The 23,906-nt window shown below is 43.5% G+C and overlaps 1 protein-coding gene across 4 annotated transcripts in view; it reads right to left on the bottom strand.

Moving 5' to 3' along the window:
* Positions 1 to 23,906, bottom strand: part of LOC121279952 (L-fucose kinase) — a 392,301-nt gene that overhangs the window by 109,818 nt on the left and 258,577 nt on the right. For all 4 annotated transcript variants that reach the window (XM_041191553.1, XM_041191550.1, XM_041191552.1 and 1 more), the window contains one exon: positions 11,482 to 11,532. In XM_041191553.1, coding sequence (XP_041047487.1) covers positions 11,482 to 11,484 — 3 coding nt within the window. In that variant the 5' untranslated portion in view covers positions 11,485 to 11,532. The remainder of the gene's footprint in view (positions 1 to 11,481; positions 11,533 to 23,906) is intronic.

Genomic DNA, 23,906 nt, shown 5'->3' with positions numbered 1-23,906 from the left:
CCTTGTCTTCATGTCTCCCAGATTCTGGCTCTGTACTGCAGAAAACCCCCTACACGGTAGCTAGTTCTACTTCGCTTCTTGCTGCAAGTCTTACTGCCGGCAGATAATAATACAAAGTCAAAGTATTTTATTAAAATAAAGACAGAATGTAAGATTTTAAAATAAGGGCTGAATTCCACCAGAATGGTCTAATTGTTCCCCTATCTGATAACCCCACTTCACCGGAAGACATTTGGTCTTTACTCTTGTTATGCAACATCATGGAGGATTGACTGTACTGTATAGAACCAGATACATATAGAGGTACAGATAGAAATATAGAGTTAGAGAAAGTGAGGTGGAGAGAATGAAAGGTTCCCTTTAACTTTTTTTTATTTGAATTTTGTGCTCACCTTGATGATGTTTGTTAGCATTGGGAAATGAACATTTTATACTTTTAGCATACAGATCAGCATCAAGCACTCTCAGCTCAGGTTCACCTGAGGCTTCCCAGTAGGAAAAAAACAGTTTGGGCCAGTACTCTTATTTCCCAGTTTTTACTAGCGTTTCATTTTAAGGTATACAAGACCAGTTTGGACCAGTATACTTATTTCCCAGCTTTTACTGTTTTTTCGTTCTGGGCTCCAGTGTGATATCTCCTAAGCAAAGCATCCCTGCAGCTTTGTTTAATAAAATTGTTAATTGGTGCAAAACAATAAACTGTTTTGTATTAGCAATTTACTAAAGTGAATTGAGACTGCCCCAGACTCATTTCCAGTTGGCAGAGTTAAAACTTTCATCTCTTAACCTGGCTGGTTCCCACTCTGGGCACCAGAAGTGAAAGTCTAATTTTCTAAAGGCACATTAAATTATAATTCAGATGTGTGTATGCACCTTCCACTGTATATATTGAACACTGCAACCGCTTCTTGATAAAGTTTACAAGTGACAGTTAAGTGGAGATGGAGAGCAATCCAGGGGACCCAGAAAATCACATCTCTCCAATGCTTACAAGGTTGAAGGATGAATGTTCATAAGGACACTGGGGAGAATGTCATGGGATCTTTTACCTCAGAGAGGTTTAACGTCTCATCCAAAGGTGGTACCTCTGACAGTGCAGCACATCCACAGTACTTCAATGAAGTGTCAACCTAGATTATGGGCTAAAGTCTCCAGAGTGAGACTTGAACCCACAACCTTTAGACTCAAAGATAGCAGAGCTACTCATCGAAACATGGCTAACACAAAAAAGACGGTTGCCTTTTTAAATCCAAAATTTACCAAGAGGGGCAAATCAATGGGTCTGCAGGCATTTGAATGACAGTGCAATGGATAGTGAAGAGCAGGCCCATGGGGAACATGCAAAAAAAGACTGCAGCAAAGTTGAATACATTTCGTTTTCAATGCATTTACTGTACTACGCCCTGGCCGGTTTAGAAACCCTTGTATCATCAGCCAGCCAATCATTTATTTTACAGGGTACTTTTTGAGGTCTCATACTTAAGCTAGAATCTCAGTAGGGTTACCAAGTCTCCAGGGTTGGCCCTCAGCCTTCAGGAATTAAAGATTAATTTCCAGTACAGTGCTGTGAGCATCCTGTGAGAAAAAAATCTAAGGGGCATTAAAGAAGTTGTGCTTTTTTCATTTTCTTTGAACACTTGCATTTACTTGTTATATATTTTTTGGAGCTGGAGGAAAAAGGCTGTTTGACTGGATGGGGCATTAGGAGGCAAGAGACCATGTGACAAAACCTCCAGGAATATCTCCAAATGGAGGTAGCAACCCTCGAGCTTGCACATAGCCACCAGATATTAGTGCGCATGTGATTTTGGCATGTGGACTGGTTGCATGCAGATTCGTGCAACCTTTAACCTTATATCTCACAGTTAAGAATGACAGCACAATCACAAGCCTTTGGGATTTTCAGACTGTTGCCACATCTAATTGAAAATATGATAAAGAAAGCAGGCTGGTAATTTTCACCAGAGGGTGGCTCTGGAGGAAGAACATTTTCCTTTTTGCAACAGTGTCAGCTATAATTCTTCAGTAATATTATTCCACAGATTATAAAACCACCCTCTGCAGGGCAAATTACAACTCCACTGATGGAGGGAATGAACAATAAAGAATAAATCTGAAATTACCCCAAGCCATTAGCGTGCAGTTCTGATGCCTTCCCACATCACAATCTCAACAGTTCTCTCAAAGAAAGAATGAACAAACTTTAATTTATATAGGAACTTTCACATCCAGATGTCCCAGTGCACTGTATAACCAATGAAGTGTTTCTGAACTGTAGGGCGGGATTTTCCAGCCCCATCCACTGCTTCGATCATCTGGTCCCGCCAAAAGTCAATGGACTTTTGGCTGGGCCACTGAATCTCCTGCGGCAGGTTCCACCATGATGGGGCTAGAAAATCCTGGCCGTAATCATTGTTCTTAGATCAGCAAATATAACAACCAATTTATACACAGGAGGTCCCACAAACAGTATTACTGATTGGTAGTTTATCTATCTGTTTTGGTTGAGGAATAAATGCTGGCCAGGACATGGGAGAACTCTTTTCAAATCATCTCGTGGATTGTTAGAAGGGGCCTCAGTATAAAATCTCACCCAAAAGATGGCACTCCAGACGGAAGCGCTGCACTCCCTCGTACTGCTCAAGCCTGGGTTACATACAAAATCCAGTGAGGTTTGATCCTCAATTTTCTCTCTGAGGCTGGACTGCTATCTCTGAACTGGTTTGACACTTGGAAACAGCAAGTGCAGCCAGGAAAGTGGAGAAGCTGAAGCAGCTGGAGGTGCTTCCTCTACACATAGTCTTTCAAACACATGAAGTGACCTGAAGTTCCCACATGGTGCCAGAATTGCAAGCAACATGTCTCAACTGCCCAGGCATGATCTAATTAATCTCCATTCCCTCTTTTAGAAACTAGTGTGTATCTTGTTTAAACTTCTAATTTTAATTAATGCCTCTTGGCCTGCTCTGTGTTAATATTCTTATTAATTTACTTACTGTTATACTTACCCTGATTGAAAATTTAATTTCCCAGCCCCTAGTTCAAATGAATGCCTTAGAGGGAGAAAAAGTGAAAAATACTCACCAACCAGCCACTTATTTGCTTTCCTTTAAGATTACACTGATATTTTTCCTCTTTTCTTTTAAACTTGCTCACTCTATCTCCTTTTGACTCCCCTTTGCTACTTATAACTATGGATCTCCAGCAGTGTTCTATGTCAGATTTGGTCTGGCCCCTTTTGATTCCTCACTGCCACTTTTGAATGTGGAACTCTGACACTATTCTTTCTCAGGGTCTCTCTCTCTGTGTCCCTCCTTTGTATGATGACTTTCTTGTGTACCTTACTATGGAGATTTATGCCTGAAGCTAAGTATTTATCTTGTGTTAATTTTTTGTGCTGACTGGAAGTTCAGTGTGATTTGCTAGCTGAAGGCTTTATCTCTTCTCTCTCCTGCAGTACCTCATCTAAGTCTGAACCCAGATCCTAGGTAGTGAAAGTCAGCAGGCTAGTCGACCTTGGAGGTCATCTCAGGTGATCCCAATCTTGTCTTAGCCTTTGGTCATGCAGTCTGGTGGCAGAGTATCACTGGAACCCTGACAGGTTTCTTCTCTCTCCTTCCTCCAGGGGGACTAAGGTCAATAATAGTGGGTGTATGCTGGCACACCAGAGGAGTTGACCCTAATAACTACAGGCCATTCAGCTTAATCTTGAAATTTCTGAAGAAGGATGACATTACCACAGATTACATTACATAGAATTATACAGTATTTCCAGTTCAGAAACAGGCCATTCAGCCCAACAGTTCATGTTAGTGTTTATGCTCCACATGAGCCTCCTCCAAACTCTCTTCATCTCACCCCAATAATATCTCCTTATATTCCTTTCCCCTTCATATGTTTATCTAGCTTCGCCTTAAAGGCTCAACAACCCTCCATGGTAGTGAGTTCCATATTGCAACCCCTCTCTGAGTAAAGAAATTTCTCCTGAATTCCCTATTGGATTTATTAGTGTCGATCTTATTTTCATGGTTCCTCGTCCTGGTCTGCCCTGTAAGTGGAAACATCTTCATTACGTCTACCCTATCAAACCCTTCCATAATCTTAAAGACTTCTATAAAATCACCCCTTCTCTTTTTGAGAAAAAGTAGTCCCAACCTGTTCAATCTTTCCTGGAAGATTAACCACTCAATTCTGGTATCGTTCTAGTAAATCTTTTTTATTACCTTCTCCAGTGTCTCTATATTCTTTTCATAATATGGAGGCCAGAGCTTTTTTTTATTCATTCATGGGATGTGGGCTTCGCTGGCCATGCCAGCGTTTATTGCCCATCCTTAATTGTCCTTGAGAAGGTGGTGGTAAACTGCCTTCATGAACCGCTGCAGTTCATGTGTTGTAGGAACGCCCACAGTGATGTTAGGGAGTTCCAGAATTTTGACTCAATGACAGTGAAGGAATGGTGATGTAGGTCAAATCAGAATAAGGGAACTTGGAGCTGGTGGTGTTCCCATGCATCTACTGCCCTTGTCCTTCTAGGTGGGAGAGGTCGCGGATTTGGAAGGTGTTGTCGAAGGAGGCTTGGTCAGTGGCTGCAATGCATGTTGTAGATGGCACACACTGCAGTCACTGTGCATCTGTGGTGGAGGGGGTGAATGTTTCAGCTAGTGGATGGGGTACCAATCAAACAGGCTGCTTTGTCCTGGATGGTGTCGAGCATCCCGAGTGTTGTTAGAGCTGTACTCATCTAGGCAAGTGGAGAGTATTCCATCACACTCGTGACTTGTGACTTATAGACGGCAGGCAGGCATTGTGGAGTCAGGAGGTGGGTTATTCTCTGCAGAATTCCCAGCCTCTGATCTGCTCTTGTAGTCACTGTATTTAAATGTCTGGTCCAGTTCAGTTTCTGGTCAATGGTAACCCCAGAATGGTAATGATAGTGGGGAATTCAGTGATGGTAATTCCATTGAATGTCAAGGAGGGATGGTTAGACTCTTTCTTGTTGAGGTGGCCATTGTCTGGCACTTGTGTGGCATGAATGTTACTTGTCACTTATCAGCCCAAACCTGAATATTGTCTTGCTGCATATGGACATGGACTGCTTCAGTGTCTGAGGAGTCACGAATGGTGCTGAACATTGTGAAATCATCTGTGAACATTCCCATTTCTGAACTTATGATGGAGGGAAGGTTATTTATGAAACAGCTGAAGATGGTTGTACCTAACTGTTCACAGTACTTCAAGTGTGTCTAACCAAGGTTCTGTACAATTTTAACTTATCTTCTTTGCTTTTCAATTCTATCATCTAAATATAAATGCAAGTGCTTTGTTTGCGGTTTTATGGCCTAATCAAATTGTGTTGGTACTTTTAGTGATTTGTGCATCAGTATACCCAGATCCTTCTGCTGCTCTACTCTATTTAGACACTTACTTTGCAAGCAGCTTCCTTATTCCTCCTACCAAAATGTACCAAATCACACATACCTGTTTAGAAATTTATTTGCCAATTAAATGCCCATACTACAAGTTCATCAATGTCTTCCTGTATTTTGTCATAGTCCTCTGCAGGATTTACTAGGCCCAGCAACTTGAGTGTCATCCGCAAATTTTGAAACTGGACTTTCGATTCCCCAAGTACAAATTGTTTATGTAAATGGTGAACACCAGTGGTCCCAGCTCCGATCCTTGTGGAATACCACCCTCCCATGTTTTGCCAGTCCAAATAACTACCATTAATTCCTGCTCTTTGTTATCCATTTAGCTACTAGTCCCCTGACAACACCTTAAGAAATGGAGATAAGGATAAAGAAATACTGCAGTGAACACGGTTTTCTAAAGGGCCAAACGTGATTGACAAATCTCACAGAACTCTTTGAAGAGGTAAGTGTGGGAAATTAAGTGAATGCAGATACCATGTGTGCTGACTCATACTGGTTTGGGATCGTGACATCCAACCATTCCTTTAATGATTCATGGGTTTTTGTCAATTCATTCAAATTGTCATGAAAAAGCACTTTTACTAGTTTGAAACTGTGACTCTTGTCCTTTGCTCTGAGCCACTGGGGACCATTAGTTTGCTTTCTCACCTATAGCTTTGACCAATATCAAATGCGTAGCATGGTTTTCTGCTCTTGGAACCAGATCTCAGTACCTTTAGGAACAGTTGGGTAGAAAGTGAAGGATAAAAAATCTGGAAAAAATATAGATGGCTTCTTTCTGCTTCCTGTTAAGATGATTTATTACCCAATTTACAATGTCCTCCTAGCTATAAGCCTCCTGTGAAAGCTGTTTCCTGAAGTTGAGATATATAATACCAAGGACATTAATATCCGCCATTACCTCAGATACATCTGAAAGTAAATTGGTATAGCTTGGTCAGCCTCTGAGCCTCAGCTGGCTATGATTTGCTGCTTTTGAGTTACACTGCAGTTATTTTCTCTGACCTCAGATATCCAGACTGCCGAGTTTGTACTGCTGACAGTATAATATTGGCATATCAATTTCCCAGTTGCTATATCCTAGCTACCAATGTTCTTCTTATCTTTAGTCTGTTTAAACCTTGTTTTTCATATTCTCCCCTCCTCTCCTGGAGGTTTATAATCAGCACAGCTCAACTGACATAGCTCAGCCAGAAATGGTGAAGTCAACTCTAATCCATCCAACTACATCCACTCTGGTTAAGATCAGCTAACACTGCATAGATCAGGGAACAGACTTCTTGCTATGTATAGCTCAACATAACCCAAGGCAACACATTCAGTGGTTGAATGTGTTGCCTTGGGTTATGGGCCATCAGAGAAAGGTCCATTTCATATTTTGCCTAAATTGTCACTTAGCAATTAGGAGAGAGGATTAAGAGCAGTCCTGAGGTGTCACCCATGGTTCACTGGGTAGCATTCTGGCCTCTGAGGCAGAAGATTGTGGATTCTGGTCATAGCTTCAAGGCCCACGTGAGCACATTAATAACATAATTCAGGCTGATACTCAAGTGCAGTGGTGAGAGAGTGCTGCACTGTAGGAGGTGCCGTATTCAGAATGGGATGTTAAACTGAAGCAAAAACAGAATTACCTGGAAAAACTCAGCAGGTCTGGCAGCATCGGCGGAGAAGAAAAGAGTTGACGGTTCGAGTCCTCATGGCCCTTCGACAGAACTTGAGATCGAGTCCAAGAAAGAGTTGAAATATAAGCTGGTTTAAGGTGTGTGTGTGAGGCTCGGAGATGCCGCCGATGCTGCCAGACCTGCTGAGTTTTTCCAGGTAATTCTGTTTTTGTTTTGGATTTCCAGCATCCGCAGTTTTTTTGTTTTTATCTCTGTGTTAAACTGAAGCACTGTCCGCCCTCTCAGATGGACATTAAAGATCCCATAGCACTATTTCAAAGAAGAGTGGGAAATTTTCCTTATTTCCTGACCAATGCATATATCTAACTCAGTGCCAATAAAACAGATTATCGGCTCATTATCATATTGCTGTTTGTGGGATCTTGCTCTGTGCAAATTAGCTACTGCATTTCCTATAATACAACAGTGCCTACACTTCAGGAGTACTTCATTAGCTTTAAAACTTGAGGACATCCTGAGGTCATGGAAGATTTATATAAATGCAAGTTAATTTTTTCTCTTTCACTGTTAAAACTAATTCAAATAATTCAAAATTTAGCCATTGTCTCATTTAATCCTCTTCCATCCATGCACCCTTCCAGTCCCATTCTTCAATATGCTGTCTATTAAGGACATTCCAGAAGAAATTATTATTCTTCCATCAAGTTATCTTTTTGCTTCCAATTTTCTCCCAGGTTACTTTCCAGCATTATTTTATTTTGTTTTTTTCTTTTTATGAAAAGCAAATATAGCGCAACATGGAAAATGGTTTTATACTTAAGTAACCTCCAGAATTCCTCTGGTACATACAGTAAATGTTTTCTTTACTTATTCATGGAATGTGGGTGTTGCTGGCATGACCAGTATTTATTACCCATCCTTAATTGCCCTGAGGTGGTGGTGGTGAGTCACCTTCTTGAACCACTGCAGTCTCTGTGGTGTAGGTGCACCCACAGTGCTGTTAGGAAGAGAGTTCCAGGATTTTGACCCAGCGACGTGAATATATTTCCCAGACGGGATGGTACGAGAATTGGTGGGGAACTTGAAAGTGGTGGTGTTCCCAAGTGCCTGCTGCCCTTGTTTATTTAGGTGATAGAGGTCACAGGTTTGGAAGGCCTTGGTGAGTAATTGCAATGCATCATGTCAATGGTTCACCTTACAGCCATGGTGCATCAATGGTCGAGGGAGTGAATGTTTAAGGTGGTAGATGGGGTGCCAATCAAGCAGGTTGCTTTATCCTGGGTGATGTTGAGATTCTTGAGTGTTGTTGGAGTTGAACTCATCTAGGCAAGTGGAGAGCATTCCATCATCCTCCTGCCTTGCGCCTTGCAGATAATGAACAGGCTTTGGGGAGTCAGGATGTGAGTTCTCTCCACAAAATACCCAACCTCTGACCTGTTGCTGTAGCCACAGTACTTATGTGGCTGGTCCAGTTCAGTTTCTGGTCAATGCTGATTCCCAGGATGCTGGCAATGGGTGATTCAGCAATGATAATGCTGCTGAATGTCAAGGGGAGATGTTTACCTCTTGTTGGAGATAGTCATTGTCTGTCACTTGACTGGCACAAATGTTACCTGTCATTTATCAGCCTAAGCCTCAATGTAGTCACTTTAAAATGAAAAGGTATGCTTTATTCAATTTCTCTTCCCAAATTTGTCCTCATATTTTAAGAATGGCCTCTGTGCAAACACACAAACAGAGTGGACAGGAAAAGATCCAGTCTTTTTCGTCCAGTTACAATGCCCTGTCCACTCTTCACCTACCCAGAGCCTTGTCATTTCGGAGAAAGGAGCAAAACAGATAAAAAAAAACAGGCCAATTAGAGAGAAAAAAACTGGAAAATTCCTCTCCAACTCCCTCAGGCGATCAAATTTAGTCTAGGAGGTCACTTTGGCCATGACTTACATCACAGGATACAAATCACCTATTGTATGAGGTGATCTCTCCCCAGCCAGAAACAGGTCCAGCTCTTGCTTGATAGAAAGCCGATTCAAATCAGCTTTCGCCGCATGAATCAGAAACCTGTTCCGCCAGTCCCCAGTTTAAAGGGCAATTACACCAGCCAATCTGGTACAGGCTCTCTGGAGGATAGAGTCCCAGGGCACAGCTTCCCCAATGGTCAGACACTGAGTGACAGCAGGTGACTAGATTGTTGGGGTTGGGAATGTGGTTTAATATTGCAAAATCTGACCCTATCCTCACCCAACATTCATTTTCCTGTAGAAAGTACAGGATATTAAACAGGAGACCTGGTTAATTTTTATTCCTCCAGAATCTACCACCATTAACGCCAACTTTAGATCCTATGGTTGCCCCAGGTGAGATCAGCAAATTGATTGCAGGATTGGGCTTAAGTTTGGGATCATCCCAGTGTGTAGAACACTGGGCAGTAAAGTTCTGCAGCAAGCCATTGAGTCCTCTCTCTCCAGTGCTTTTATTATCAATATAAAAGCAAAATACTACGGATGCTGGAAATCTGAAATATGACCCCATCACCGAACATCAAGCCATTGTTTCCAGGACTGTCACTGACCTCATCTCCTCTGGAGATCTTCCCTCCACAGCTTCCAACCTCATAGTCTCCCAACCTCGGACGGCCCGCTTCTACCTCCTCCCCAAAATCCACAAACAGGACTGTCCTGGTCAGCCTGTTCCTGCCCCATGGAACTCATTTATTCCTTTCTTGACTCCATTCTCTCTCCCTTTGTCCAGTCTCTTCCCACCTACATCCGTGATTCCTCTGATGCCATACATCATATCAACAATTTCCAGTTCCCTGGCCCCAACCGCCTCCTCTTCACCATGGACATCCAATCCCATTACACCTCCATCCCCCACCAGGATGGTCTGAGGGCTCTCTGCTTCTTCCTCGACCAGAGGCCTGAACAATCCCCATCTACCACCCCTCTCCTCCATCTGGCTGAACTTATTCTCTCACTGAACAATTTCTCTTTAAACTCATCTCACTTCCTCCAAATAAAAGGTGTGGCTGTGGGTACCCGCATGGGCCCCAGTTATGCCTGTCTCTTTATGGGGTATGTGGAATATTCCTTGTTCCAGTCCTACTCAGGCCCCCTCCCACAGCTCTTTTTCTGGCACATTGATGGCTGTTTCGATGCCGCTTCATGCTCTCATCTGGACCTGGAAAAATTAATTAATTTTGCTTCCATTTTCCACCCCTCCATCACTTTCACATGGTCCATTTATTTCCATTCATTGTTTCATCCCCACCTTTTAGCCTATTTTGATCTTTTCACCCACACCATCCCCTCCCCCCACCCCACCCCGACTAGGGCCATCTGTCACTTGCTCATCCTGCTTTCTACTCTTAATGTCAGCATTAGCACCTCCTTTAGCCAGTATCACCACTATTAACACCCTTTCGACTTTTTGTTTATGACATCTTTTGCAATCTCTCCTTTGCCTCCCCCTATCACTGGCCTTCTATCCAGCTTTACCCGTCCCACCCCCTTAAAGAGTATATATTTCACCATATTTCTACTTCTCCTCTTAGTTCTGAAGAAGAGTCATACAGACTTAAAATGTTAACTCTGTCTTTCTCTCCACCAGATCTGCTGAATTTTCCCAGCAATTTTTGTTTTTGTTTCTTTTGTTATCAATGCTTTATTTCATCTTATGTGTGAACTGTGGTTCACTGGTAGCATTCACCTCTAAAGCAAGAAGTTGTGTTTTCATGGTCCATTCTATAGACGTGAACCTATAAACCAGGTTGACAATCCAACACTAAGCAGGTGAACTATTGGAGGTGCCACCTGAGGCCCCACCTTCGCTCTAAGGTTAATGTAAAAATCTCATGGCACTATTTCAATAAGAGCTGAAGAGTTTGCCCAGTGTCCTGGCCAATATCCTTCAACCAATGTTGCTAAAAAACAAAAGATTATCTGGTCATTATCACATTCCTCTTTGTGGGAGCTTGCTGTGTAAAATTGGCTGAAGCATTTGCCATATTACAACACTAACTGCACTTTAAATGTATTTCATTGACTGGAAAACACTGAAGGACGTTTTGCGGTTATGAAATAAATGCAAGCTCTTTCTTTCTTAATGAGACTATGAAAGCTACACAGAGACATCCTAGCTCACTCAGTCTCAGGAGCTGCTACACTAATTACAGGAACAACTGTGGGAAGTACTGAGTGAACTCAGCACGACAGAAATATGTTCATCCTGGAGAAAGGAAGAGTCTGCCAATGACCTTCACAGAAATCTGCAGAGAAAATCTAAATGAAAGGGTTAGCAAGAGATGCGTTTGGTGTTTATTGCTCCTTCCAGCTTCTAATCACAGTGAAATCTGCACCAACCCTTTGTGATCCACCTCCCTCCTTATGGTTATCACATTAGCTAAAGGTTGGACTCTGACGACTCACCATGTGCAGGATCAGTATTCTTGCTGTCTGCAGTACATCGGAGGTGACAACCTGAAACAAAGAGGTGAGACAATGTTAGGGTATATGCTGCAACTGATCTGTCTCAACTTTGTTTCCTGCTTACTTTCCCTCCATCTCTCCTGAAAGTGCTGGCTGGCTGATACTGGGGTGCTGTTTTACAGCTAAAGTATTCTCCGTAGAACTCTTGCGAATTACTATTTCTTGTGCAAGACTGGACTGGAAGTGTCACTAGAATCCACTGTGGGGGAACATCACATTCAAGTTTGAATCAGTCCTCGACTGACATCTATACAATGAAATGCCAGCATGGACCATTGGTGAGTATTAGTGGGAACCTGGGCTAATTTTTCAGGGAAAGGAATTAACTATTATGTTTTTAACTGTTAACAAAGCACAGGTCAGTTGGCTTCAGAATTCAACTCCTCTCTAGTCGAATCTTATCATGTTTTTCTCTAACCCCAGTCTCTTCCTTTCGTATTCAGCTTAATATGCCATTTAAAGCTTATAGAACATAAAAGAAAAGCTAAAACAAGTATGTAATATATATTCTCTCAAAGGCAATCTCTGTTATTACACCATGTATTTTACCCCAATAAATTTCCACTTTTTAAATGTATTTTTATATTTTCACAGGATGTGGGTGCACTGGCTAGGCCAGCATTTATTGCCCATCCCTAATTAGCCTTGAGAAGGTGGTGGTGAGTTGCCTTCTTGAACCGTAGCAGTCCATGTGGTGTAGGTACATACACAGTGTTGTTAGGAACGGAGTTCCAGGATTTTGACCCAGTGACAGTGAAGAAACAGCGATATAGTTCCATGTTGTGTGACTTGGAGGGGAACTTGCAGGTGGTAGTGTTCCTGTGTATCTGCTGCCCTGTCTTTCTAGGTTGTAGAGGTCATGGGTTTGGAAGGTGCTGTCAAAGGGGCCTTGGTGAGTTGCTGCATCTTATAGATGGTACACACTACTGCTACTGTGTGTTGGTGGTGGAAGCAGTGTATGTTTTTTAAGGTGGTGGATGGGGGGCCAATCTAGCAGGCTGCACTGTCCTAGATGGTGTTGAGCTTCCTGAGTGCTGTTAGAGCGCCCTTCCATCACACTGCTGATTTGTGTCTTGTAGGTAGTGGACAGGCTTTGGGGGAGGGGATGGGGGTGGTGGTGGTCAGGACATGAGTTACTCGCTGCAGAATTCCCAGACTCTGACCTGTCCTTGTAGCCACAGTATTTATATAATTGGTCCAGTTGAGTTTCTGGTCAATGGTAACCCCCAGGATGTTGATAGTGGGAGATTCAGCGATGGTAATGCTTTTGAATATCAAGGAACGATGGTTAGATTCTTTCTTGTTGGAGATGGTCATCGCCTGGCACTTGTGTGGTGCAAATTTTCTTGCCAATTACCAGCCGAAGCCTGAATGTGGTCTAGGTCTTACTGCATATGGACAAAGTCTGCTACATTATCTGAGAAATTGCGAATGGTATTTAACATCGTGTAATCATCAGCGAACATCCCACTTCTGCTCTTATGATGGAGGGCAGCTCATTGCTGAAGCAGCTGAAAATAGTTGAGGCTTGGACGCTATCCTGAGGAACACCTGTAGCAATGTCCTGGGACTGAGATGATTGACTTCCATCTTCCTTTGTGCTAGGTGTGATTATTTATTATTATTATTTTAAAATATTTAAAGAAAAGCAATGCTGGGGAACTGTTAGAAACCAAAAAGAAGTATTCCATCAGTGCAGCTAACTGAGCATTATACTTATCCAGATTGCATAATCCATACACAACTCAGAATAAGTTCTGGGCAAAAATATCAGGTCCAGTCCATGCTTTTGGGATGTTTTTGTGATGTTGATTGAAAGATAATACTGGCCAGAACGCAAATGATAATTGGCCTGCTCTTCTTTCAGATAGTGCCATGAGATCTTTTACTCCACCTGAGGGGGCAGACAGGGCTTCAGTTTAATATCTCATCCAAAAGATGGCATCTCTGACAGTACAGAACTCTCACTGTACTGCTATGGAGCGTGAACCTTGAATTTTGTGTCCTGGAGTGGGATTTGAACCCAGAATCTTGTGCCTCAGAGGCAAGAGTGCTACGAACTGAACAAAGGCTGACATTTAATGTTATTGTTAGATATCTATTTTTAATTTCATTTAAACACCTATCCAGACCTTAGAAATTTCAATTACTCGCAAATGTCAGACTGAAAGAAAATTTAAGCAGCATTTTGAGCAATTTGTATTGTTTTAGTCATTCTCAGGGTATGGGCAAGACCGGCATTGATAGCCCACCACTAATTGTCCTTGAGAAGGCAGTGTGAACCACTAAATTGTAATGATTTGGTATGACTGAGTGGTTTTCCACTTAATGCATTTTCTACTTGTTCATCCTTAGGTTGTGGGTGTCACTGGCAAGAAAAGCATATATATTCAATTAGCAGTTTGATACAATTGAATGGTTTGCTAGGCCAATTCAGAGGGTAGTTATAGTTGATGTGGGACTGGAGTCACATGTAGGCCAGACTGGGCAGATTTCCTTCCTAAAAGGGCATTAGCAAACCAGCTGAGTTTTTAATGACAATCCAGAGGTTCCATGGTCACTTTTATTGGCATGAGTTATTTATTTCCAGGCTTTGGTTTCTAAAATTCAAAATATCAAACTGCCATTGTAGAATTCAAATTCATGTTCCCTGGGTTATTCATCCAGGCTTCTGGTTGACTAATCGAGTAACAACCACTGCAAGACCATCAATCAAAAGCAAAATTCTTGAAACTGGAAATAAAAACAGGCAACGTGTTACCATTTCAGGTTTAGTTCTGATAGAAGGACATTGGCCTGAGAAGTTAATTCTGTTTCTCAGGTACTGCCGGACCTGCTGAACGTTTCCAGTGTTTCCTGAATTTCTTAATATGCCTACCTTATAATTGAAGCTCTAAATTAGGACTCCGAAACAAGTGGAGATATCCTCTCTATGTCTACCCTATTGAAACCTTTCATAATTTTAAAGACCTTTATTAGGCCATCTCTCAGTCTCTTTTCTGGGGAAAAGAGCCCCTGCTAGTTCTGGTTGTAACCTCTCGGTTCTGGTATTATCCTTGTAAATCATTTTTGCACCTTCTCCATGGCTTCTACATCCCACTGATGTTAGAAAGCAGGACAATGAGGAGGGAAAGAAGAGGATCAGGAATGGATACTGGAGAAAATGGACTTCATGAACAAGAGGAGCTCAATGCAAGACGGAGGGTCATGTATGGATTCTGGAGGAGGAGGTGGTTTTGTTGGGAGTGAGTGGGGTAGTTGAGTAGCTGGCCTCAATTCCAGACAAGGGGTCCATTAGTTCCTTGCATTTGGCTGTAAGTATCGAAATTATGTGATCCAACTGTAATGCCTAACCTGCTGGGAGCACACCTCATGAAACTGTGTGCACACTTTCCTTAATTTTCCATCCATTAACTAATGCAGTAAGGAACTTGCATTTGTAAAATTTACGCTTCAATGCACAAGCTGAGGGCAGAGGTTGGAGGGGTACTTTGAGGTGAGGAAGGATTGAACGTTGTCCCTGACTTCAAGAATCATCCTTCAAACACCCATAAAGAATCAGCAGTGAAAAAGGGAAAGGGTGAAGCTGGAGATGGGCAAGTCAGACCTCAATAGCCAAGTCGGTACCTCACTAGGGGAACGAAGTCAGAGCTAATTATAGCTATAACCAAATTGAGAGATGGGATCAATCTGATAGCAATTCACTTCTTGGCATCAATTACTCTATTTTCTGATTTGTTAAACTCAGTAGCTTATGTTCATTTCCTTTAATCTTTTACTTTATTAAAAATAAATTACAATTGATTGAACTCATCCCTATGTTTGGTGCTGAATCTCAATGTGATATGTTGAGCCATCCTTCCATCCAATTTTGTTTGATTACTGCTATAATTTTCACCAGCCTGCATTAACAAACTGCAAGTTTGAAATGGATGTGTTTGACTGTTATGAATAACCAGGATAATAATTATAACACTGGAATGGGTTTGACTTTACAGGTAATGTAATTGCCTGTTGATCATAAAATTCTAATGGTCACATTTAATAGCAGCTTTAAATGAATGCAAAAAAGTGTGGAATCATCCCAGATTTGCATTAAGTACGGTAGCGGGCAGGGAGAAAGGCGTTTTACCCACTGGCTGCAATAGCAGGTTTTCATGGTGTATCATCCCAATCTCACTTCATTAATCATGCATTCTCAGGGCACATGCCATTTCGCAGGCAAGAGGCCTCTGCTTCGCCTGCCATGCCGTCATCTTGCCCTTCCTCACACAGGGTACCATATTTAAAGTACAGTCTCGCACACACCTCTCAGTACTTCCAGACATGGCCCCGAAAGAAGATTGCAGCCGCCGATTCAGTGAAGCATCCCTGGACCAGCTGCTGGACACCATGGCAGCCTGCCATGATGTCCTCTACCCACGCTTTGGCCACAGGAAGGGCAGCAACATCACCAATCCAGATTGGGAGGTGGTGGCAGTGGTGGTCAGTGCCAATGTTACCAACAAGAGGTCGGTCATGCAGTGCAGGAAGAGAATGAACAACCTCATCCGTGCCATCAAGGTAGGTCAACCATCTCATCATTCTAAACTCACACACTCACAAGCCCATCACACAAATATAGAGATCTCACACCTCAAGGGACAACACCACTAACTCTCAGACACACCCTCACATCTCCATAAGCACATACCCTCTGGAGCTTGTGTCCTCATCCCGTCCAAGTCTCCGCTCACCACACAAACATTTCATGCAATGCCATGTGTACACTATCTCCATCTGTTTTCATGCAGGAGAAGCTGGCTCACAACAGCAGAGAGAAGTTCAAGACTGCGGGTGGAGTGGCCCACATTAGGCCCCTCACTCACTTTGAGGTAAAAAATGCCATCACGCTGACTGTGGAAATGGACCATACCTACAGTGATGGTGAGGTCAGCGGCGAAAACCCATGTGACAATCCTGCACCACATCATTCCTCTCTCAACTGTGAGTGCTCTCTCTCTCTCTCTCCTGCTTTTGACTATGCTGCCATGCACTGGTCATCTCTACTTTGGTTCACAGGGTGCTCTGCCAAGCGACTGACACCCTTGGCTAGTCAGTCCCAAGCGACTGACACCCTTGGCCAGCCCGTCCCTCAGCTCCATTCACGTCCTCACTTCCAGCTAAGAGGTCATCTCCTCCATTGAAGAATTGGAAATAAGCAGCCTGGAAAACCCGTCACAGTGCTAACCCACACCCTCCATCAGCACAGAGACACACACCTTGGTGGGACCTACATCTAGAGCACATTCAGGCTCACAATCTGATGGTCACTGCATAGACACATGTCTGCAGCAGGAGGAGGCAAGTTCAGCCGAACTCCCTGGCATGTCAAAGAATGCTGGGAAACAGGCATCCATGAAGTCCTGAGTCAGATGATGAGATTCTGGATTCAGCCTTCCAACTTATCGTGGAGAGTCAACAGGAGGCGGGGGAACATCATGCAGAGCTGCTGGAAGCCCTAAAGAGTGGGCGAAGTGCATCCGTCTGCTCTCTGATGTAGTGGTGCCCACATGTGTGCATATGGAGGTCTCCATGGGGAGGATGGTGGACACCATGAAGACCCTGCTCCAGCAGAATGCGGGGGTGCACGCAGGCCTGTACACCATCACGGTAGCCATTGGTAAGTTCCTACAGTGACAATGTGAGAGGGAAACGGGGCACCTTGACATCTCTCTAGGTGCTCATTCCCCTCAAGGAGTCAGGCTGGGGTACTCGGGCACCCGAAGGGAGGAGGAGCGGCAACTGGACACCCCTGGGTGCTCCACTCAGGAATCTCAGAGGCAGTCCTTTCCCTCGGAGTCCCCTTTGCCTGTGATTCCCTCAACCTCGTCCTCTGTCACCACGGAGGGAGCAGCAGGTCTACAAGAGGCTAGCCAAAGCAAGTCAGGACCCCCAAGGCCTTGGCTCTCCTGAAGACCCATGCTGAACTCATCAGGGGCAACAGGGCCAACCACTGCACAGGCTGTCTCCTTGCATGCTGTGGATGTCGGGGCAGCACCTAGAAGAAGTGGTAGGTCTGGAAAAGTTAAGAATTTCTGATCACAAGTGGTTGCACAGGTGAACATTGTCACTTTATAATCAGAAAATATATTCACATTCACTGAATAATGTGTAATGATGTCTTTCAGCTTCATTTTCAGGCTTCACAAGTCTTCTGCCTGCAACCACCCCCTCCAACTAGCAGTTCAGCTGCACGCAACCAGCCTATGAGTGATTCTGGAGGGAGAAGTGTGTGTGTGGTAGGGCCTTTTGGAGCTTCGTGCAAGCACTCTCCCACACACGAGGATCCTTCCTTCTTTACATTCATCCCAATGTCCCGAGCATTTTCAATGCTGCCTGCTGGGGAGATGTCTTTCAGTTGTCCATCTGAGCTAACCTGCATCTCCATCCACCCATCGATTGTACTCCCATGCTGTACCTGTTCCCATCCAACACGAGGCTCCTTTCACTTTCGATTTTGCAAGATGGTTTTAGTGAAGTATGTCTTCAGCTTGCCTGTCCTTTCCCCTCCCCCAGTTACCCAAGTTCTTTCCCCCATCACTGTTCATCCCCCAGCATCACCTTCCACCTCCCCACCATTACCTACCAGCCAGAAACCTTTTCTTTCTAGGATATCCAGGTGTACGTGCACATTCCCTATCTTCCTGAGAATCCCACCCCATCCACATTGCCCTCCCCAACCTCCTCCTTTCCACCCCCAGGGACCGTATTTGCCTCCAAGTCCCCACCAACACTCTCGCCATTCCTTCGACTGTTACCGTGGCACCCTCACCCTCCTACCCTATCAGCTCACTCTGTCCTTGGTCATTCACACCAGTTCCTCCTACATGTCCACCTTTATTTCGACTCCACAGGCCCCTCCCTTGCACATTCCCCTGGAAATCCTTGCCTTACTCCTTCCTTTCCCCTTACTCCTTCCTCCCCCTGGGCTCCTCCCTCCCTCTGAACTCCTTCCTCCTCCTGGGGTCCTTCTCCCCCTCCAAACTCCTTGCTCCTCCTGGATTCCTTCCTCGCCCTCCGAACTCCTTCCCCTCCCTCTGAACTCCTTCCCTTACACCTTCTTCCTCCCTTACATCTTCCTGTCCCCTTACACGTACCTCCTCAGTTGCCGCATTCTCCCCGTTACACTCTCCTCCCCCTGTATTCCCCTCCCCCACTCTTAACCTCACCCTCCCCCGACACCATTGTTGCCCCCCTCACCCTCTCTGACACCATCGTTACCCCCCTGCCAACCTCACCCCACTGACCCTCAACAGTGATCTTCCACCTTCTGTGCGCTGCTTTACGGCGGAGCCATGTCCATATAAATCCACCCAGCATGCGATGCACGAGTTCCTCCAGGATCCGGTAGCTCCTCGAATGCCCATGATGTGAGCAAGGCCTTGATGCTAAATCCTGACTTCTGCATGTCACACTTGTTGAGATGTGTTCTGCACCGGCGTGCTTTCCCACCAACCTGGGCGATATATTTGATGTGGGCGATTCCGGCAAGCAGGGCTAATAATGATATGCAGATGTATTAATAGACAGAATGAATGATCGTGAACTAGTTTCACGATGGTGTGAAATGATTTTTGGCCTTCCTGCCATATTGTCCGCTCATGAAGCTCGAAGCCAACGGGGACGGATAATTCCGGCCTAAAAGTTAACCAGACACAGTTCTGCCCAAAATACAAACACATGGATGAAATAATATATTCTGTAGTAAGTTCCACATATGTTGAGACCATCTCTGAAAAACAATAATTTTTATCTACAGCTCTCTCCTTTGCTGAAAGTGCTGCCTCTTCAGGTGCTGGATAGTCCTCCATTGCTTCATCCAAGCATCTATACTTTATGGCCACAATCTAATTGAGTGGCAGTGCAGTCAATGTAGTGTAGTCTAGTTGCTGTAGGAAACGTGGCAGCCAATTTGTTCACTGTCAGATCCCACAAAGAACATTGAGATAAACTACCAGATAATCTGTTTTTTTCAAGTGATGTGGGTCGAGTGCTAAATAATAGCCAGGGCAAAGGGAAGAATTCTCCTGTTCTTCTTTTGACAAAGTGCAACTGGATCTTTTATGTCCATCTGGGAAGGAGTGGGGCATAAGCCCACAACCTCGTAATTCAGAAGTGATAGTGCCATCATTGAGCCATAGCTGACAAATAAGAACACCATGTAAGTCAAGTCTGGAGGGGCTAAAGGCTTAGACAAGTACTCAACAATATAATGGACAAGATAAGAGTGATGGCACAGAGGAAATAAGCAGTCTAAGTGGTGGATAGAAAGAAGGTCTTCCCCAGTTAAAATCGCTCATCTTCATATTACACAAGAACTAGGAGGAGTAGGCCATTCAGCCCCTTGAGCCTGCTTTGCCACTTGATAAGTTCATGGCTGATCTAATGTGATTTTAACTCAACTTTCCTTCCTGTCCCCATAACCTTTGACTCCCATGTAGATCAAAAATCTGTTTAACTCAGCTTTGAATATATTAAATGACGCAGCCTCCACTGGTCTCTGAGGAAGAGAATTCCAAACACTAATGACCCGAGGTAAGAAATGTCTCCTTATCTACGTCTTAAGTGGGAGACCGCTCAGTTTTAAACTGCACCTTTAACGGGGAGGTGGTGGTATAGTGGTAATGTCAGTGGATCATTAATCCAGAGGCCCAGGGGTTAATGCCCTAGGGACCTTGTGAGAAATGGATTTTTTTTATATTTTGGGGGAAATATTGTGTTATTCTGTGAAAAGGGCCATGTGTGTATGATTTAATTAAGCTGGGCAGAGAATAATAGGAGACAGGTTGTTGGGGAGTGTAAAACATGAAAAGGATAGTGTTTGGTTTGAGGCACAAGCGAATAGATTAGGTCTAATATTTGCATTTTTAGATAAGTGGAGAGTTTATCTGAATATCAAAGGGGAGTCAGAGGAGCAAAGAGACATGTTTGCATCTTGCAGGAGTTTAATAGGTAAATAGGCATAGGTAAATAGAAGTGGGGATGTTATATTTTATTGACCCAATAGCAAAGACAAGATGCAAACATGAAAGATCTTATATTTGGAAGGATTTGAGTTTCAAAGAGATGTGAAAACAATGGAACTCGAGATGAAAGGGAAAAAAAGTATTTTAGAGTTATCGTGGAGAGATTGGGGTAGCTGCTGAGCTGGAGGTATGAAATGTAGCAGCTGGAGCTATAGCTGGAGCTGTGGCTGAGAGAGGATGCAGTTTGAATCAACCATGCAGTCATAGAGTCATAGAGGTCTACAGCACAGAAAAAGGCCCTTTGGCCCATCGGTTCTGTGCCAGTAAAACAAGTACCTAACTATTCTAATCCCACTTTCCAGCACCAGGCCTATAGCCTTGTATGCCATGACATTGCAAGTGCACATCCAAATACTTCTTAAATGTTATGAGGGTTTCTGCCTCTACCACCCTTCCAGGTAGTAAGTTCCAGATTCCCACCACACTCTGGGTGAAAGAATTCTTCCTCATATCCCCTCTAAATCTCCTGCCCCTTACCTTAAATCTATGCCTCCTGGTTATTGATCCCTTGACCAAGGGGAGAAGTTCCTTCCTGTCCACCCTATCTATGCCCCTCATAATTTTACATGCCTCAATCTCCTCTGCTCCAGGGAAAAAAAACCCAGTCTATCTAATCTCTTCTCATAAACAAAACTCTCCAGCCCAGGCAACATCCTGGTAAACTTCCTCTGCATTCTCTCTAGTGCAATCAAATCCTTCTTATAATGCGGATTCCAGAACTGTACGCAATACTCTAGCTGTGGTCTAACCAACGTTTTATACAGTTCCAGCATAACCTCCCTGCTCTTATATTCTATGTCTTGGCTAATAAAGGCAAATATCCCTTATGCCTTCTTAACCACCTTATCTACCTGTCCTGCTACCTTAAGGGACCAGTGGACATGCACACCAAGGTCCCTCTGATCCTCAGTACTTCCCAGGGTCCTACCATTCATCGTGTATTCCTGTGCCTCGTTTGTCCTGCCGAAGTGCATCACCTCACACTTATCCGGATTAAATCCCATTTGCCACTGATCAGCCCATCTGACCAGCCCGTCTATATCCTCCTGTAATCTCAGGCTATCCTCCTCACTATTTACCACCCCACCAATTTTCATGTCATCCACAGACTTACTGATCAACCCTCCTACATTCAAGTCTAAATCATTTATATATACCACAAAGAGCAAGGGACCCAACACCAATCCCTGTGGAACCCCATTGGACACAGGCATCCAGTCACAAAAACAACCTCTGACCATCACCCTCTGCTTCCTGTCACTCAGCCAGTTCTGGATCCAATTTGTCAAACTGCCTTTGATCCCATGGGCTCTTACCTTCATTATCAACCTCCCAGGAGGGACCTTATCAAAAGCCTGCTGAAGTCCAAGTAGACTTCGTCAAATGCATTGCCCTCATCTACACACCTGGTCAGCTCTTCAAAAAATTCAATCAAATTGGTCAGACATGACCTTCCCTTGACAAAACCATGCTGACTGTCCTTGATTAATCTCTGCCTCTCCAAGTGTAGATTAATTCTGTCCCTCAGAATTGCTTCTAATAGCTTCCCCACCACTGAGGTTAGACTGACGGGCCTGTAGTTCCCTGGTTTATTCCTTCCTCCCTTCTTGAATAACGGTACCACATTGGCTGTCCTCCAGTCCTCTGGCACCTCTCATATGGCAGAGACATATTGAAAATTATTGCCAGCGCCCCTGTTATCTCCTCTCTTGCCTCACTCAACAGCCTGAGATAATTTCATCCGGGCCTGGAGATTTATCGACTTTTAAGCCAGGCCACTTAGAACCTCCTCCCTTTCTATGCTAATTTCTTTAATTATATCCTTCTGTCTGATTTCCATACCCACATTGTCCATCTCACTTGCGAACACCGACACAAAGTATTCATATAGGGCCCTTCTTATGTCTTCCAGCTCCATACACAAATTACTACTATGGTCGTTAATGGGTCCTACTCTTTCCCTAGTTATCTTCTTACTCTTAATGTACTTGTCAAGCCAGAAATGTCTTGGGCTTTAAAAAGCAGTTTTATTCTGAAGTTTAAATTTTCACAGCAGAGTGGAAGACCGTAAAGATCATGTGGTATGCCTTTATTGAAGCTACAGCAGTTTGCCTTGGGTAATATTACTGGCTTTTTTTAAAGTGAAACATCTATAAGGGAATGTTGCCCGGGTGATGTTTACTTGTGCGTCTGACCAAGTAGAAAGATATTTTGGAGGAATGCATTGTAAAACTAAGTTTAACTGTGAACCTATAATCTTGTATGCTTAAATTTTCATTTGTTCTTATTAACAAGACTTTTACTTATAGATTTTAAAATCACAGAAGTGTTACTGGACTTCTTACTGCTGAGATCAGTACATCCCCTTCTCGTTTTCAGAATGCAAAAAAAGGTATGGCCCGTAAGCCAAGTTTCCCTCTGGGATTTTATTTGCGTAGCAATTGACAGCGGTTACGGTCATAACAACATGGGTTCAAATCTTACCATGGCAGCTTGTGGAATTTGAATTCAATTAATAAGTCCGGAATTTGAAACTATGATCAATTATTGTAAAAGTCTATCTGGTTCACTAATGTCCTTTAGGGAAGGAAATCTGCCATCCTTACCTGGTCTGCCTAAAAGTGAATCCAGATCCAAAGCAATGTGGTTGACTCTTAACTACCCTCTGAAATGGCATTGCTAGGTACTCTGTTCCACAATAATTAGGGATGGGCAACAAATGTTGGCTTTGCCAGCGATGCCCACATCCCATGGAAGAAGAAAAAAATGTTCTAGATTCCCCCACGAGAGGAAACATCCTCTCAGCATCGACTTTGTCAAGTCCCCTCAGGATCATGTATGTTTCAATAAGGTCACCTCTCATTCTTCAAAACTTCAACAGGTATAGTCACAACCTGCTCAACCTTTCATAATAAGAGGAATGAATCCAGTGAATCTTCTCTGAGCTGCTTCTAACGCAATTATATCATTTCTTAAGTAAGGATACCAAAAATGTATGCAGTACTCCAGATATGATCTAAGGCCCCATAAAGCTGCAGCAACACTTTCCTACTTTTATACTTCATTCCCCTTGCAATAAATGCCAACATTCCATTTGTCAATAACATGGTACACCTGCATATCAACATTTTGTGATTCATATACCAGAATACCCAGATGCCTCTGGGTAGACTTTTGCGGTCTCTCTCCATTCAAATAATACACTATTTTTCTATTCTTCTTGCCAAACTATCACACATTCATGTGTTTCACACAACAGGTCTGCAATTGAAGGTTCCCACAAGACAAATTACTTTC

The sequence above is a fragment of the Carcharodon carcharias genome, chromosome 7 (assembly GCF_017639515.1).
Source record: "Carcharodon carcharias isolate sCarCar2 chromosome 7, sCarCar2.pri, whole genome shotgun sequence".
Classification (NCBI taxonomy): Eukaryota; Metazoa; Chordata; class Chondrichthyes; order Lamniformes; family Lamnidae; genus Carcharodon; species Carcharodon carcharias.
The sequence above is the reverse complement of the archived record's forward strand: the minus strand, read 5'-3'. Positions and strand labels throughout refer to the sequence as shown.